At 34.5% G+C, this 15,608-nt stretch overlaps 1 protein-coding gene across 12 annotated transcripts in view; it reads right to left on the reverse strand.

Annotated features, from left to right (window-relative positions):
* Positions 1–15,608, reverse strand: part of Pcdh15 (protocadherin related 15) — a 450,667-nt gene that overhangs the window by 312,584 nt on the left and 122,475 nt on the right. For all 12 annotated transcript variants that reach the window (XM_042696488.1, XM_042696486.1, XM_042696489.1 and 9 more), the window contains one exon: positions 2,563–2,723. In XM_042696488.1, coding sequence (XP_042552422.1) covers positions 2,563–2,723 — 161 coding nt within the window. The remainder of the gene's footprint in view (positions 1–2,562; positions 2,724–15,608) is intronic.

Here is a 15,608-nt window from a genome sequence, read left to right on the forward strand (position 1 = left end):
AAACTAATGTTCATGGTAATTTCAGAGGGCAGAAATAAGAAAATGAATAAGAAATATTACAATGTACGAGGCATAACCAAAAAAAAAAAGAAATATTACAAATCCTATGTTTTAATGTAAATGGGGCCTTTCTCCTAATACCAAGTGCACCGGATAGAATGGGCTAGTCAATTAACTGTTGGCACGTCACTTTAAAGATACTCAAATGAACTGTGTTCTTCCGGAGTTACTTATCTTCTAAATATTTCAACCTATAAAAACTATTGCATCTCATTTTGTGGTTTTAAACTGAATAGAAGCACTGGGACAGAAAGGTCACAAATTTTCAAACAGAGAGTCAAATGCTGTGTGCACTGAGTCTCCACTTAATCCTGCTAAGTATGCATAAATTAGTCATAACCAGGTCACTTGGAACTGTTGTAGTTCTCAACTTTAGCTCCCTCTGCAACTATTAGTACCATGGATAGAACTTAGCAGGCCATAAATTCCAACCACAATGCTTTGTGCTGACGTCAAGGATTCCCTGTAGCCAATATATAACACCCAGTGTAATTTTTGCATTGGAATTCATTCTGTTCTGCTATACAAGTAGTTCATAAATATGTCAAGTATTGTCCCACTAAGTCGATTAGTGAGGGTTTAGGGACTCCACCATGCTCAGAAAGGTGTTAGCAGTATGCCAAAATGAATGCATCCAATGCAAAATTTTCACCGTACCATTTTGGTAACCATTAAAATCTGAAAACAAACTGAATGTCCAAAACATGAGCTTGCTTTTGCTCATGCTAAAACATTATGCAGTTATTGAAATTATTGTATATGGAAATTATATTTTCCACATGGACATATGTACATGACCAATTACACATAAAACCTTATCAAGAGCATAATGTATAGTATATATTAATAAAGAACACATCTCCTTCAAAGAATTTGTGCCAGCTTAAGTACTAGAGTCTATTTTCCCTGATAGGAAAATTGCTTTTAGACATATATTGTGGGGTTTTTTTTGTTTGTTGTTTGGTTGGTTTTTTGTTGGTCATGGGGCCTGAACTCTGGGCTTGGGCGCTGTCCCTCAGCTCTTCAGCTCAAAGCTAGTGCTCTACCATTTGGACCAAAGCACCACTTTTGGCTTTTTCTCCTTATGTGGTACTGAGGAATTAAACCCAGGGCCTCTTGCATGCAAGGCAAGCACTCTACCACCGAGCCACCTTCTCAGCCCTTAGACATATGTTTGGTTTTGTTTTTCTAATAATACATTTTCCATTTCCTTATTTTACAATTAAAATGAAATTATAACTTCCACTTGCAATTAGATCTGGAATAGAATCAGATTTTATCAATAATTGTCTATCTATACTAGTCTAAGTTTCCAATGTTGGGTTAGACATTTTTATAGTAAAAGCTTCCAGCCAATGAGGAATGAAGCCATGAAACCCAGGCAGAACCAAGAGCAATTCACAAGAATTCAAATGACCAAGTTAGTAAACGACATGGTGAGGCATATTAAAGGTTGAAGTGCTTGAGATATATTTATGATTCCAAAATTTAGACATGAAAGATTAAAGGATCATCTACTCCACAGCACACTGTAAGGAGATCATGCATCTGGATATGGGGGTGAACATGTTTACATGTAGTTTTCCCTGGGCTTTATATATTAATTACTTGTCATGAATGCCTCTCTTCTCTTTAACAACCATCTCCACTGTTGGGCACATAAGAATGTAATTATGAGGTCAACGATGCTTCAGATGAATGCATCTCCTAAGTTTTATCAGAAGTGAGACTTTTAACATTGGCAATTTAGCTGTTCTTAACAAAACACTTATGTCAAGATGCATACTTTTGCCTGTTCCTACCATACTAGGGTGATCCTGGGAAAGTATTGCATATCTTTTTTCCTTTTTCCTTTTTTTCTTTCTTTCTTTCCTTTCTTCCTTCCTTCTTTCTTTCTTTCTTTCTTTCTTTCTTTCTTTCTTTCTTTCTTTCTTTCTTTCTTTCTTTCCTTCTTTCTTTCTTTCTTTCTTTTTCTCTCTCTCTTTCCTTCCTTCCTTCCTTTCTTTCTTTCTTTCTTTCTTTCTTTCTTTCTTTCTTTCTTTCTTTCTTTCTTTCTTTCTTTCTTTTTCTTTCTTTGTTGTTTGATAGCTACATAAGCTGAATACTACAGCTTCATCCTTACAATTGCTAAACCAGTTTTGATTATACACATCAAACTTGTGTCCTCAAGCCAACAGCTGAGTGGTACTATGCTTTGCCACTGTTAGAGATGCATGGATTGTAGCTCTGTTTGTCCTCCTTTTTCAAGGTCACCATCTCTCTATTCTACATAGTCAACTGTCATTTATATTAAAAGGGAACTCTGTTTCTCTTAGACACAAATGGTCCTTTCCTTTGTCATTCTTTTTTTCAGATTGAAATACTATCTTTTTCCTTTTCTTCCCAGGAAATAAACGCAAATTATATGTAAAATTTTAATATTATATTGATGAATACATTCGGCATTTAAATTATAATAAAGTGATAACATAGGAACAACCAAAAAAAAATAATATCACTGACATCTCGATCCAGGACTCTGCCTGTGCTGTTCAGGAAAAGCATTTGCTTCACAGGATCCAACAAGACCCAGTAATCCACATTGTCCTTCAAAGAGAGCTCAATGGTAGGGTCTGGTCCTCCAGCAGTTCCTTTGATCAGCATATTGTCCACCACAATTGTACCTTCGGACCAAAGAAAGGCATATGAAACAGTATTTTAATCAAATGAACCTTCTACAAAAGAGTATGCTTGTAAACCCCAGTGACCTTACAAACTTTTATTATTAAAGCAGTGCAGTTCAACTGTATATCTAAACATTCCTAAAAATAAGTAAGTAAATAAATAAATACAAATAAAATTACCTAAAAAGTCACAACTAAATGCATCATTCTATGTGCAATTGATGTTTTGGGGGAGATAAACATAGGAGGCAAAGATTCAAACCCTTGGTGAGTTTCATTATCTATTTTTTGTTTCCCTTTAGCATTAAAGATTTCTCTCCCTCCCTGACCATGGCTTCTTGCAAAGGTGATCATTGAATTTTATCTTGAACAAAAGATAGGCTGGTAATAACAGTCTGGTACTTCAATTCACTCAGTAAGACTTCTGATATGAAAAGAGATATCTGGAAAATAACAGAGGAAAAGAAAAAAGGAAGAGATAAAGAAGTAGTACAGTCTCCCGTGGTGAGGACTGCATCTTCTTCTTTAATCTTAGAGTAAATCCATAAAACATAAGTCTTAATGTAAAAGACAAAACTAGTGTGCAGACTCACAATAAAAGTCATTCTTCTTTAAGACATGTTTGGGGTACTTGACGACAAGAACACATTATTTCAATACAACTTTTTGGTGCTTTGATATATTTTGCCCTCCTCCCCACTTAAGTTAAGATGAGTACATTTTTTTAAACTTTTTTTTCTTTATTGCCAAAGTGATGTATAGAGGGATTACAGTTACATAAGGTAACAGTTGCATTTCTTATCAAACTTGTTACCCCTTCTCTCACAAAGTGGGTTCCTAGCCTTTCTCCTTGCTTAAATTCCATGTATCTTGCAAGTTAAACACCCATAGCTTGGATGGAACTTAAATCTCATTCTCCATTTCATAGCAATAGTTCCTTTGCCAAACAATAATGTGCTATGGTTTATAGCAATAATTTTCACATATTCATACTCTGAGCTCAGGACATGTAGAAGAGGTGTGGCTATGCAACTAAAGAGTCATGTACCGGGCACTGGTGGTTCACACCTGTAATCCTAGCTACTCAGGCTGCTGAGATCTGGGATCCAGGTTCAAAGCCAGCCTGGGCAGGAAAAGTCCATGAGACTCTTATCTCCAATTAACCAGAAAACTGGAAGTGGTGCTGTGCCTCAAGTGGTAGAGCATCAGCCTTTAGCTAAAGAGCTGAGGGACAGTGCCAGGCCCAGAGTTCAAGCCCCATGACCAACAAAAATAAATAAATAAATAGACTCATGCTTCTACACAGTGAACGAAGTGGAAAATGACTTTTCTTTGGGATATCACATGAGAATTTACACTTAGTCCATAAATATGAATCAGGCTTGAAGAATGTAATGCAAACTATAACACTCACAATTTATTAAGGCCTAATGTCCCAAATGTTAAACTATTACATAGTTATGAAAGGAATAAGGTCTTGTTTTATAATTTTCTCAGCAATTTAAAAATAGCAGTTTTTATTATTCTTTTGTTATATTAGTACTAATGAGCTTTATCTGTCTAGAAATTTTGAAAGAAACTTTTTTTTTCCAGTAAGAGAAACCCTAAATAATGTGTAAATATATACTTTTTATCTGAATGGTAGAGATTTATTCTAATCTTTCACATGCTAGCATAGATATTACTTTTTAACTGATATTGAACAGTCTGAGAAACAACAGGTGAATATAAATACTTGGCACTCCAGATGCAAAAAATAAAGCTAAAATATTTTTAAAATAATAATACCCCAAGTGCTCATTTTGGGTTTTCTGCACAACTTTTACTTCTGCTGTCGCCGATCAGAAAAAAATAGTTGGCACCAAAGAATTAAACCATAAACTCCCTTCATTGGTTTTCCCTATCAGGGAGAGTATCTTCCCTTGGTCCCAGGATACCTGAGTTTGTGCAGCTGGTGAACAGGGATGTCTGTTTTATAGCTGACCCCAGAAAACAGAGGGCATATGGGAAGATTGAGATCATCTAAGTCTCCTCTGGCCTCATAAACTTTTCTTTCACAAAAATCGTGCTTAACATCTTCCATACATCTGAAAATCCATTCCCCATCCTTGGCTTCATTTAAATATTAAAACAGATGAACTAAAAATAAAAATATAGGATATACAAATAAAGGAGATACTGTGACACCAGGAAGAGGGAAGTGAATGGCTCTGTTGCTAAGAGAGAAAACAAGGAATGCTACTTGTGATAAAGTGAATGTTCTTAATGATAGTCATCAAAAGCCACTGACTGAAAAGACCTGCTATGCAGAATGCATTACATGCAATATGGACCCCTTTACACAAAGGTTTCCTTTCATCATAAATGAAAATGATGATCTAATATATTCTATATTAGATGCTAAGAAATCTGGCCCTGGGCCTGATAGAGTTAGACTCTAATCCTTGATTTCCTTGAATATAGCTGATTTCCAGCTATATTCAAGAGGAGAGAGTATTAATTCTCAATTGTTTTCTCTCTTCTATGAAATCAGCACCACAGTTAAACAGGGATTTCCATAATGAAACTCATGTATATTTCTGAAAATGACCTCTGATCTACAAGAAGGATGAAAACTAAAATAAGCCAAATAAAAATTACTAGTACAATTAAAAGTTTTAGTGAGCTTTTCATCAAGTTTTCATGCCTGTAAATATTTCATTTTGTGCTTCTTCTGCAAAGCAATATACATTGAAGTTCACCTTTATCTAAACAAATATATTTCTCATTTAAACATTACCTAATGCTTATAAACATTAGGTAAAATCCCATTGATATTTAGAAATTTTACTGTTTATATGGATCACTTAATATAAATTTTAATTAAGAAAAGTAATTTGAACTTTTCATCATGAAAACTAATAGCCTAGTATTTTAATTCAGGGAAATAGAGAAAAAGATTATTTTTGAGATGGGTTTTTTTTCTATATAACCTTAGCTGGATCATGAACTCAAGACCCCAAGATCTTTCTGTCTCTACCTCTTAAATTCTGAGATTACAAGCATAAGCCACCATTCAGGTTCAGAGATATACATCCCTAACTCATTCATCTGTATTTCCAGAATCCCTAGATAAATTAAAATACTATTAATTATAGTAGGTGTATACAATCTAATGAATATTCTCTTTGAAGTTTACTTTATTTTCTTTTTTGTCCCCAGAGATGTTCTTGCATAGTTACATTTTCATTCCAGATTGTATCCAAACATAAATTTACTAGAGAATAATGTATAAACCAATACAAACTCCTCATTATACCAACTTCCTTCCATTCTTACTCATACATGTGGTAATTTACATCAGAAAAGAGACTTTGGGGTTGTTTTGATGATAAATGAGATAACTCAAGCACAGGGCTGATTACAGTCTGTGATATTGAAAAGGTTTAAAATGTGAGTTATGGTTACTGTTGTTGATGTTAATATAAGGTCGGCTCCTGGATGGCTAGCAGACTTCACCCTCCTCGCAGCAAAGTCTCCACCCAGTACCTGCGTTACCTAGGCAACTGGGACACCTGGAAGAGGTCACATCTGCATCCGCTGAGGTCACATCTGAATTTGATGTGGCCACACCTTTCCCTGCCCATACCCTACATAAGGCCTAGCCCAGGCCCAGACACTCTCTTGCTCTTGCTCTTCTTTTCTAGCTCTCTCTGCTTTCTCTCTGCTCTAGCTCTTTCCTCTCTCTTTCCTCTCTTTCCCAGCCACGTGGAGTGCAAACCTTGCCTGGTCCCAGCAGGTCTACTGAATAAACCTACCCCTTACCTGAATACCACGTGAGTGCTACTGTTCTTACCCCTCTCTCTGCTCTTTTCTAGCTCTTTCCTCTCTTTCCCAGCTCTCTCTCATTCCCAGGCCTTTCCCAGCCATGTGGAGTGCCAACCTTGCCTGGTCCCATCAGGTCTACTGAATAAACCTACCCCTTACCTGAATACCACGTGCATGCTGGTGCAGTTCTTAACTCGGCTACCTCCTTTTAAAAACCTAACAGTTTTGAACTGCATTTCATTTTTTAGAAAGTATCTGAATCTTAAGCTAAATACTTTTTGTCACAGTTTTTATAAACCAAGCCTACTTTTCATGCCACAAAACTGGGGTTATCATGTTTGATCAATGCCTGGAACAGCAAAGCTGTCAGTGTTTATGATCTTCTTGACAAACAACTGTGAACATGGCAGTGGGACACAGTGGTCCTTTATCTCTCTAATCAAACTAATTCAATGATGGCAAAAGTCTGTACTCAACAAGTAGAGAGAATAACTGAAAAAAGAAATCTGTTGGACTTGGTGATGCTTGCTTGTAATTTCAAGTACTCTAGAGGCAAACACCAGGAGGATCGCTGTTCAAGTCTGACATGTAAAAAGATGAGCAAGCCCACAATTCTACAAATAGGCTTGGCATAGTGGTTTCACATCTGTAATCCCAGCTATAAAGAAAATTTAGGTGGAAAATGGCACTTGGAAACCACTTCTAGGCCAAAAGAATCTAATCAGAACTATCAGTACATCATTTATAGGGCTGGGAAAGTGGCTCATTGGTAGAGGGCTTGCCTGCATTCATGAGGCCCTGGGTTCAATTACTCAAAAATATATATGCAGAAAAAGCCAAAAGTGGTGCTGTGGTCCAAATGGTTGAACAGTGGTCTTGAGCTGAATTGCTGAGGGACAATGCCCAGGCCCAGAGTTCAGGCCCCACAACCAACTAAAAAAAAAAAAAAGAACTATGAGAACATCATTTAAAGAATGATGTAGCATGAATGAAAGAGCACATCCCTAGCAAACAAAAAGTCCTGAATTTCAAACTCCAAAACCATAAAAATCAAAGAACTCGATTTATCTAAATGAACTCTAGAATGTGAAAAAATGGGTGATTTATGTTTCTGGTGGTGGTGGTGTTTTTGTGTGCCTTTTTGTTCTTATCTTTTTCTGCTTCTTAGCAGGGGGAAGGGAGGGTAAAAATGGAAAAGAGGAAAGGTGAATGAATGCATTCATAGTATTTAATAAACTTAATGTGGAAAAATGAACTATGCAACTTGTGGGAAGAGAAGGGAGGGAGAATCTGGAGGAAAGCAAAGCAAGGGTGATATTGTCTAAAGCAGATATGTACACATTATCTGAATTATGAAATCATAACCTTTCTGTACAATACCATATCACAATAAAAATAAAATTATACTTAAAAATGTAAGTTGCGGTATTGTACTTATTGAAATCCTTTGATTTCTGCTAAATTTCAGACTTATTTTATAAAATATTTAAAATTCCTCTAAAATAATATTAAAATAATTCATAATATCCAAAGAAATGAGATGAGTTAAAATTTTAACATTGAGCAGAAAGTATATTCGAGAGCTTTATTGGGACTAATGTTCATAGCAATATATTGCCTATTTGACAATATTAACCCAGTTGATAATAAATGTTGTAGAAACACTCAGAGGAACTACATGAAGTAAAGAAAACATAAATTAGCTTGAATTAGCCATCCTAAAATATATAAATATATCAAAATGTCACGATGTATACCTTAGATACATACTATTTCTCAGTCAATTAATAACAAAAAACAAGTTATGAGCCATCTCAGAAGAGTTTTACGAATGTCAGTTAGTTCTTCGATGGGGTTTTATTTTGATGTGCCCATATATGTGTCTTGTACCTGGACCTGACTCACCTTCATCTGTTAATCTCTTTATTCTACTGCGTTCTAAGCCAATCATCCTAAGCTTTATTGTTTCATTCATGTACATAAAGTATTTTGACTATGTTTGCTTCCATTCATTCTTTCCATTCACCCTCTCCCCCGTACTAGAATCCATTCCTCTGAGAGAGCTTGTTTTACATTCTTGTCATTCATTGTTTAAAGTACATGTTAATTGTCCAAAGGGATTTGCCTGTCTTCATTGTTATTACAATCAGAAATCCCATTTTATCAGAGTCTCTTATTCTGCTTCTCCCCCACAAAATGGAATATGTGCACAGAGCTCTTCAGGGAAGCAGGATGCTATTCTCCAATGTATTTGTTGAACTTTATCCTCTGCAAGCCCTTGAAGAGTTTGATAATGGCCGGCTTCTCAGGTTACACACAAAGTAAATTCATTTCACATTTCCATTACCCTGAGCCTTTAAACTCCTTTAAAGTAGTACTGCTGGGCAGAAATGTACATATGAATCACTTAGGGATCTTGTTAGAATTACAAATTCTGATCTAGTAAAAATAGGTTGTGGCCTTCTACTTGATGCCTGGTGTTACCTGTCTGCATACTTCACTTTAGCCAAGTAGGCTTCATAGCCTTGTCTCTAAGTGTCAATTCCAGCCTGAAGTATTAGCTTCATATCAGAGCTTGTCAGACACTTGTATTTGTTTCTTCAGCTACCTCATACTGCTGGATTAGAAACTAAGAGGGATGGACTCTGAAATCTATCTTAATGTGATTCTGCTGCTTAGAGAGAGAGCAAGCCTTGTTTTAATAATATTCTGAAAAGCTCAGATATTTTGCCCTCATTAACTGTAAGCTACCATCAAGAGCAAAGTTCAACTTTCCAAACTAGCAGACTATTAACACTGTTATTTCACAGTGTGCTAGCAATACATTGCATCTTGTATCTAGAGTGTTAACCCATGAAAATGAATTTTCATGAAATGAAATGAATTCACCTTAAGCAAGTTTTGGTTTTCATGTTCTATGTGTTTTAAAACCCAATCTCATATATGCTTTCTGGATGATTACCAATCAAGTTCCATGAGGCCCTATACTAATATTGGCTTATAGGCTACCATGCTGTGAATAAGATCTGATATATTGGCTCAGCACCAACATTTTTAATAGATCTAGTAGGAGCAAGGGTTAAGGCTGAAAAATCATGATCATCTAGTAAGAGAATTGCTCAGATATAGTTTGTGAAAGGCTATGAAGCAGAGGCACATATGAAGGAAGGTCTACCTGCAATAACTAGCTAGATTTATAGGATTCTAAGATTTGATCTTCTCATTCTTATCATTTCCCCAAAATATGTCTCTTCCCCAGTGCTCTTTTCCCCTACATATCTGGCTTACAAGATCTCAGAATTCATGTAGCCCTGTGGTTGTGAAGTGTTTACCATTACATAAAGAAGTGGAGCTCCTCAAAGCTACCATGGAGAACCTTAACTCTCTCTGTATTTCTCGTATCTTTTTTTTAAACTTTCACATGTTCCTCATGTACCCTTTCTTGATTCTCAAGGGAATCACAATGTAATCATAATTACTATTCTTGTCATAATGATTAACTACTTCAGCCACTTGATCATCCAATACTCTACCCCTGCTCTTCCTCTCACACTACCACAGGTGCTAATTCGAGTAATTGTAATGCTATGTTTGGCATGGATTAGCTATGTGACATTTAGATTACCCACTCCCAGAAAAAGAGGTCGCCTGTGGTTTCTCAAATATATGCACAATACAGTCCAAGAATCTTTCATTATGAGGTGTTATTTTTCCCTTTGGAAACAAGTCAAGCACCAATTATGGTATTAGTTGGTGTGTCAGCAAGAAAACATCACCCTCAAATCAGGCTAATCCAATATGGAGAAGCCTAATGGATATGTGGTTACATGATGGGAAACCAGATGGGCTAATGGCACACTGAGAAAAACAAGTCATAAAAGGAAAATACATCAGAAAATATAAACCAAACATCAATAAAGCATAATTCAAAAGAATATCCTGTAGTAAGAGCCACATTCACAGAGAACCTGGAGAGAATCCATGAACAAGAGCCAAGTCAGTACATACCCATCCAAGTCAGTACATACCCATCTCACCCATTCCTTTTCTCTCCTTTTCTTCCTGGATTATATTTTTACTTTGCCTATTGCTACAAGTTATAAAGAAAGGAAAGCTCAAGAAAGGACCTGTTATTTCATTCATATAAAACTGCATACATGGAGATTGTACACGAGGGGAAACAGATTATATTTGTGCCCTGACCTACCTAACACCAAGAAATCTTTCAATGAGTTTGTTATTTTTACTGAGTCTTGTTAATAGAACCCAAGGCAACAAATTATGTAAAAGGTACCCATGGGAAAAGAACAATTTGGAATAGAATTGGAAAAAGTGTTTAGCAGGATAGAGGCATATCTAAGTAATGATAAGGAAGGACATAATGATAAGGTATGATAAGGGCATAATGATAAGTAATGATAAGGAATGCATAATAATGTAGTATTGCTATCAATTAGTTTTAGTTTATGGATTTGTGCTAAAGCAGCTTCTAATTTGAATTGTCACGTAGGTTCTCTGCTTTGATCTTTCCTATCATCAGTATTATAACTGTATTCCTAGTTTAAATCTTGACTTAAGACTAACCTTACTATTTTCTATAAACAACAAATTTAGAGTATACTGTAGATAACAAATTGTTAGAATTACATGTTTAGATCACAGTGAAGGCATTTGTAACATCATATAATCCTAGCACATTGTGTTCTGACATACCATTTTGTTAAATATTTTAGTAAAAAGTAAATAATATGCCATAGAACAGAATTACTACCCATGTTTTGAAGTTTAAGGAAATACTTATGAGTTACTGATACAAGGAGTTTTTTTTTTTTTATGTTTGTCTGTGAACAATGTGTTTTTCAATATCAGCATAATGGTAATGGCTTCAACAGGCTAAAGGCTGATCTTTATGAAGAATGGATTATGTATAAACTACTTTTGGCAAAACAGTGAAGATGTGAAATGATCCTTACCCCTAGAAATTTTTGATTTAAGCCTTCAACACATCCTTACCCAACATCACTGGGTGTTATAATGTCTTTTGCTCTATAAAGCTGATGAAAGATCTCATCCATTTAATGAAAACATCCAAAACGGAACGGTTATTAAATAACATTATGGTGCTAGCCAATGAAAAGTTGTCTCTATACTATGTATATCTTTACCTAACTCACTACACAATTTTTTTAAAACATATATAAACCAGGCTTTTATTTTAATATGTCACTAATAACCTCATGTAGAATATGAATTATCTCCATTCAAAAATTCCATAGGTTTTTTTTCTATTTTATAATTGCTTGGTTCATCATCACATTTTATATAATTAAAAAAATAAGTGTTTTTCTCCACACATTTGAATAAACTTGTTTCAGAATACCAAACTTTCTGGCTCCATTCTATCTTTTTGGTCTCTTCTGTTTGCATATCCACAATTATATGACTTTATTGTTTTAGATCATCTTTGTTTTTTCAGACTCATATATACCCTTGATTTACAATCCCCAAACTGAAAGTTATGATCCAGACCCTTTTCCTTGACAGAAATCTCAAATTCTATCTTCTCTACATATATATCAAGCGAATCAAGCTGTGATCTTATTTAAAGTGCTTAAGATTTCTCCATAAACTTCAATATGCTTTTTTCATGTATTTTTATCACATCAGTTAATTGAATTACTATACTTCCAATTTTTCAAGTAGAAATTTTACTATTCATCTCTGACTTACTTTCTCTCAAGTACCATATTGAGAATATAATGTATTCGGGATATATCCAGATTTAGAACACTTTTTAAAATATTTTTATCAACTTGGTTTGTGCCAGCATTATATCTTGTCATTGCAGTGAATCCATAGTCTTTCTGTTTTAATTTTCCTCTCACAATATAAATCAGCTAAAATTCTCTAATGATTTCTAATCTTCCAGAGAAAAAAAGCCAAATCATTTATAATATCCCCAAATGCCAAGCATAAATCTTTTAGGTGCCAACAGAGAGCTATCTCTCAATGCTAACAACTTTCTACCTTAAGTTCTTTGCTTAATGCCAATACTTAGTATTCCCCTTCCCCAAGCCTCCTGGTTTGTATCCAATATCAATGAAGACTTTTCTAGCCACACTAATTATCTAGCATATCACATGTAACAATGTGATTTATATTTTTCCATTACCACATGGATTTATAGGAACTGAAATGCTTGTCATTGTATGTATAATTTTGACTGGCAAAGTTTATCTTGCTCAGTGAAATTTCTGGTAAAGCCCAGACTTAGCACCAGGAAATACCATGAAGTTCTTAGCATTTACCTAAATAAACATTTGCAAGATAGGGATTCAACACTTAAAGGTCACCAGGCAAAAATAATGATATGGTAATAACAGTAGATTAATGTCATGAATACTGGATTTGTAAGAAAATTATAAGGAAATAGATTTATCAAATGTCTTTTTGAAGCATTGTGTGTTTCCTTAATTTTAAGTTTTTACTTTTACAGTGAAACTGTCCAAGATATCTTTAAAATATAATCTTTCTTTTTCTTTTCAAAAGACTTTGGATCTATCATTTACTATTCATACGATGTTCTTTCTTCATCAAGTGCTAACTTATATATTCATTGTAAACAGCTCTTTCCTTTCTTTGGAGAGGAAACAAAAATAACCCACGAGCATGATTCCTAATGCTGCTGTAGATAGCCCTGTAGCTATTTTTGTGCAAGTAAATACCCTTGTTAAGTTATATAACATATTTTGATGGGCAGAGATTATACACTTTTCATCACCTGAGTAGTACAGGAGTACACTATAGCTTGATTATGTCCTCAGATGAGAGAGGAAAGAGAATTAAAGAATTACTTTATTTAATAATTACCTTAATAAATCAGTACTAATTGTGAAAGGTAGAAATTACCTTCAATAGTAATCTTTTGTACAAAAGAAGTATTCCAATAGATTATACAATGCCTTCTCTTGACAATGTTACAATAGAACTCAATATACTAAAATTTATATATGCTTATAGTTATATATAAATGTATATACTATACATTTATAAAAAATCATATAGAATATTACAATAAGATTATTAAAATAATCTATGTGATAAGATACATTCCAGGTTATTTAGAAAGTCATTCACATTGTTGCAACATATTATAATAGGAAAATAAGTGCCAATTTTTTTTTCCACCCAAAGTAGATTAGCCTTATTCACTGAGTGGGAAAGCAAATATAGAATCTTGCCGTTGCTGGAACCTGCTTTATTTTGTTTGCAGATTCATTTCTTTATTTGTTGGTTTGTTTGATACTAAAAAAAAAAAAAAGTCTTCTAATAGCCAAATTATTTAAGAATCAGTTGTATTATGAGCTCTGTGTAAAGTTAAAATAGATACTGCTAAAATAAGTAGAAAATTTTAGTTTCAGTATAAAGATTTTAAAATTAAAATGCCTTAAATATATGCTTCAAAAGAATTTCTTAAACTAAAGAATTTTGAGACAAACAACATGTTCCCAACAGTAAACTGTTTTTTCCTTTCTAAAAATTGTTAGTGATTGATTGTAATTTGTTAACTTTTTTTGCATTCATTTCGCACATATTTGTTTTCCCTTTCCTATTATCCTAGCAACTCTCGGAGGGAAAGCATTTTCTTGAAAATAAGCATTATTTATACATAATCACATCTATCTTCTGTTTTGTGTAGCACACCTTGAAAACACAGTAAGTGGAAACTGTTCCACCTACGTTTACAGTGAAGAAATTGGCAGACAAGTTTGTAGAACCTAGAGAAAACAGCAACTGGAACTCAGTGTGTTAATATTAACCCTCTTAGTTATGTAACAGGATAAAAATCATAAAGGAAACTGGGGAGAGACTTAAAAGTTTAGAAACAGGATTTGGAGAGAATGAATGCGTGTGTGGCAACAGAGCTCTGCAATGCAGGGGCATCCAATTATTAGTATATTTTCATAAATTTAATAAGGAACTCTTCCAGATGTTCTCCGGATGAGAACCCAGTTGACAGAAATTTAGAAAAAAAAATGTCTGGTGTTTAACTGATACTTTAAACTTTTAAAAGGCAAGAATCTGGATGAAAGTCTCTGGAAGGAGATTAGGTATTAGATGGTTGTAGTTAGAAAATAACTGCATTCCCAAGGGGAAATGGACCTCCAATGAGTATTTCTTGGCACTCGTTGCAAGGCAAGCAAGAGCAGAAGTAAGGAAAAGTCTTATATCTCACTCAAGATAGTCACTGAAAAGAATGAGGAGATGTCAGCAAAGAGATGCTACAGTCACACCCTTAGGAATAAGAGGAATAAGGGATGGGAGGGAGAGCTATTCACCAGCAAAGGTACTGATGAGAAGAGCAATGCTAAATTGGCAGTTTCCAAGGACTTTCACAGTCTCAGGTGGTAACCACAACTGACTCAGGAGAGACTAATTGCTAGAGCTTGGTTTCTGCTCTGCCTTTGTATTTTCCCATGGTCAAATCTGGAGAATCTAAAAAACTGTATTATAATAAGCTGGAGGGACTGACAGAGAAGAATCCTAGAATTCAAGATAATCCAGGGAAAACACAAATGCAGCTTTCATGGGGGAAAGCAGAGTTGATTTCTACCACACTTGAAAAGTTCTATATGGTTAATATATTTCACAATAGGCAATAAAGAATTTGTTGAATTAACATTATTGCTGAAACCAAAATGAGACGTGTGTAATACCCAAGAAAACCAGCTGTTCTGTAGTCCATAAGATCAAATGAGCTTGAACTTGATAATTGAATGTGGTGCTTTTCTATGAAATAAATTTAAAATAAAGCTATCAATGTGAACAATACTTGCTTGTTTTAGTAACAACCAGTTGGGTAAAGCCATTTTTCTTTACCTTTGCATTTATTTCTCAGTACACTAGCTCTGATTATTTCATAAGTTTCATCTTATCATCAATAATAGGTGTAAGAAGTAGACATTTCCTTATTGATGTAAGTAAGATGTATTATAAAATACACTTATAATGACAAGTCAAAATTTCAGCCAATATTCAATTGTATTTGGTTCTAAAAATTCATCAGAAATTAATATT

This window comes from Dipodomys spectabilis, unplaced genomic scaffold (assembly GCF_019054845.1).
Source record: "Dipodomys spectabilis isolate Male_0828 unplaced genomic scaffold, ASM1905484v1 ptg000207l, whole genome shotgun sequence".
NCBI lineage: Eukaryota > Metazoa > Chordata > Mammalia > Rodentia > Heteromyidae > Dipodomys > Dipodomys spectabilis.